This window comes from Bison bison, unplaced genomic scaffold (genome assembly GCF_000754665.1).
Source record: "Bison bison bison isolate TAMUID 2011002044 unplaced genomic scaffold, Bison_UMD1.0 scf7180017859600, whole genome shotgun sequence".
Taxonomy (NCBI): domain Eukaryota; kingdom Metazoa; phylum Chordata; class Mammalia; order Artiodactyla; family Bovidae; genus Bison; species Bison bison.
Window position 1 is genome coordinate 21,825 of NW_011490172.1, and position 825 is coordinate 22,649.

Here is an 825-nt window from a genome sequence, read left to right on the forward strand (position 1 = left end):
GGTGTTTGAGCAGCCGCAGCTCCCGGTAGGTCCTCCGCGCATGGATCAGAGACTGGAAGGGCCGCGACAGCTTCTTCACCGCCACCCTCTGGCGCAGCCGCGTGTCGTAGGCCGAGCTGCAAGGCCGCGCGTGAGGCCCCGCCTCGGTGACTGGCCAGAAGGCCACCCACACGGGCATGAGACCTCACTTGCTCCCAGGCTCTCCCCTCCCTCCTGGGGTCTTCATTTTTTAAAATATTTATTTGTTTGGCTGTGCTAGGTCCTAGCTGAGGCATGTGGGATCTAGTCCCCTGACCAGGGATTGAACTCTGGCCTCCCCGCATTGGAAGGAGGGCGTCTTAGCCACTGGACCACCAGCGAAGTCCCCCTCCTGGGGTCTTGCTCCTTCCTCCAGAGGCAGGTCCCCTTCCACTGACTCCCTGACTTCCGGCCTCCCGAGCCCACCTGAATTTCTCCTGACTCCTGCCCCCCACTCAGGGTGGAAATACCACCCCAGGGAAACAGCCAGAAGTGTGTTCCCAGAGTAGATGTTCCTCCAGCTCCCTGTGGGCCAGGGGGTCTGGGAGGCCCCCAAAGGGTCCCAAAGCCATGTCCAGAGCCCCGGAATGTTCAACATGTGGAGGAGAACCTGACCGAAGGTGTGTGTTGCATCCCTATCTTTGACAGTGAGAAACCAGACAGTAGGAACTGTCCAGCAGAGGCTGGTGTCTGGACCCCCAGAGCGTTTCCCCTCCTGCAGCCCCACTCCCCGGAGGGCCAGACCTGCAGCCGCGGTGCCCAGCTGCTCAGTGCGCCCTCTGACCGAGCCAAGCCCTCCACCCCACC

General features: G+C 62.1%; 1 protein-coding gene across 1 annotated transcript in view; it reads right to left on the bottom strand.

Moving 5' to 3' along the window:
* Positions 1 to 249, bottom strand: part of MAPK11 (mitogen-activated protein kinase 11) — a 4,126-nt gene extending 3,877 nt beyond the window's left edge. The window contains exon 1 of the mRNA XM_010831238.1: positions 3 to 249. Within this exon, the coding sequence (XP_010829540.1) occupies positions 3 to 178 (176 nt within the window). The 5' untranslated portion in view covers positions 179 to 249. The remainder of the gene's footprint in view (positions 1 to 2) is intronic.
* Between the last annotated feature and the right edge of the window lie 576 nt (positions 250 to 825).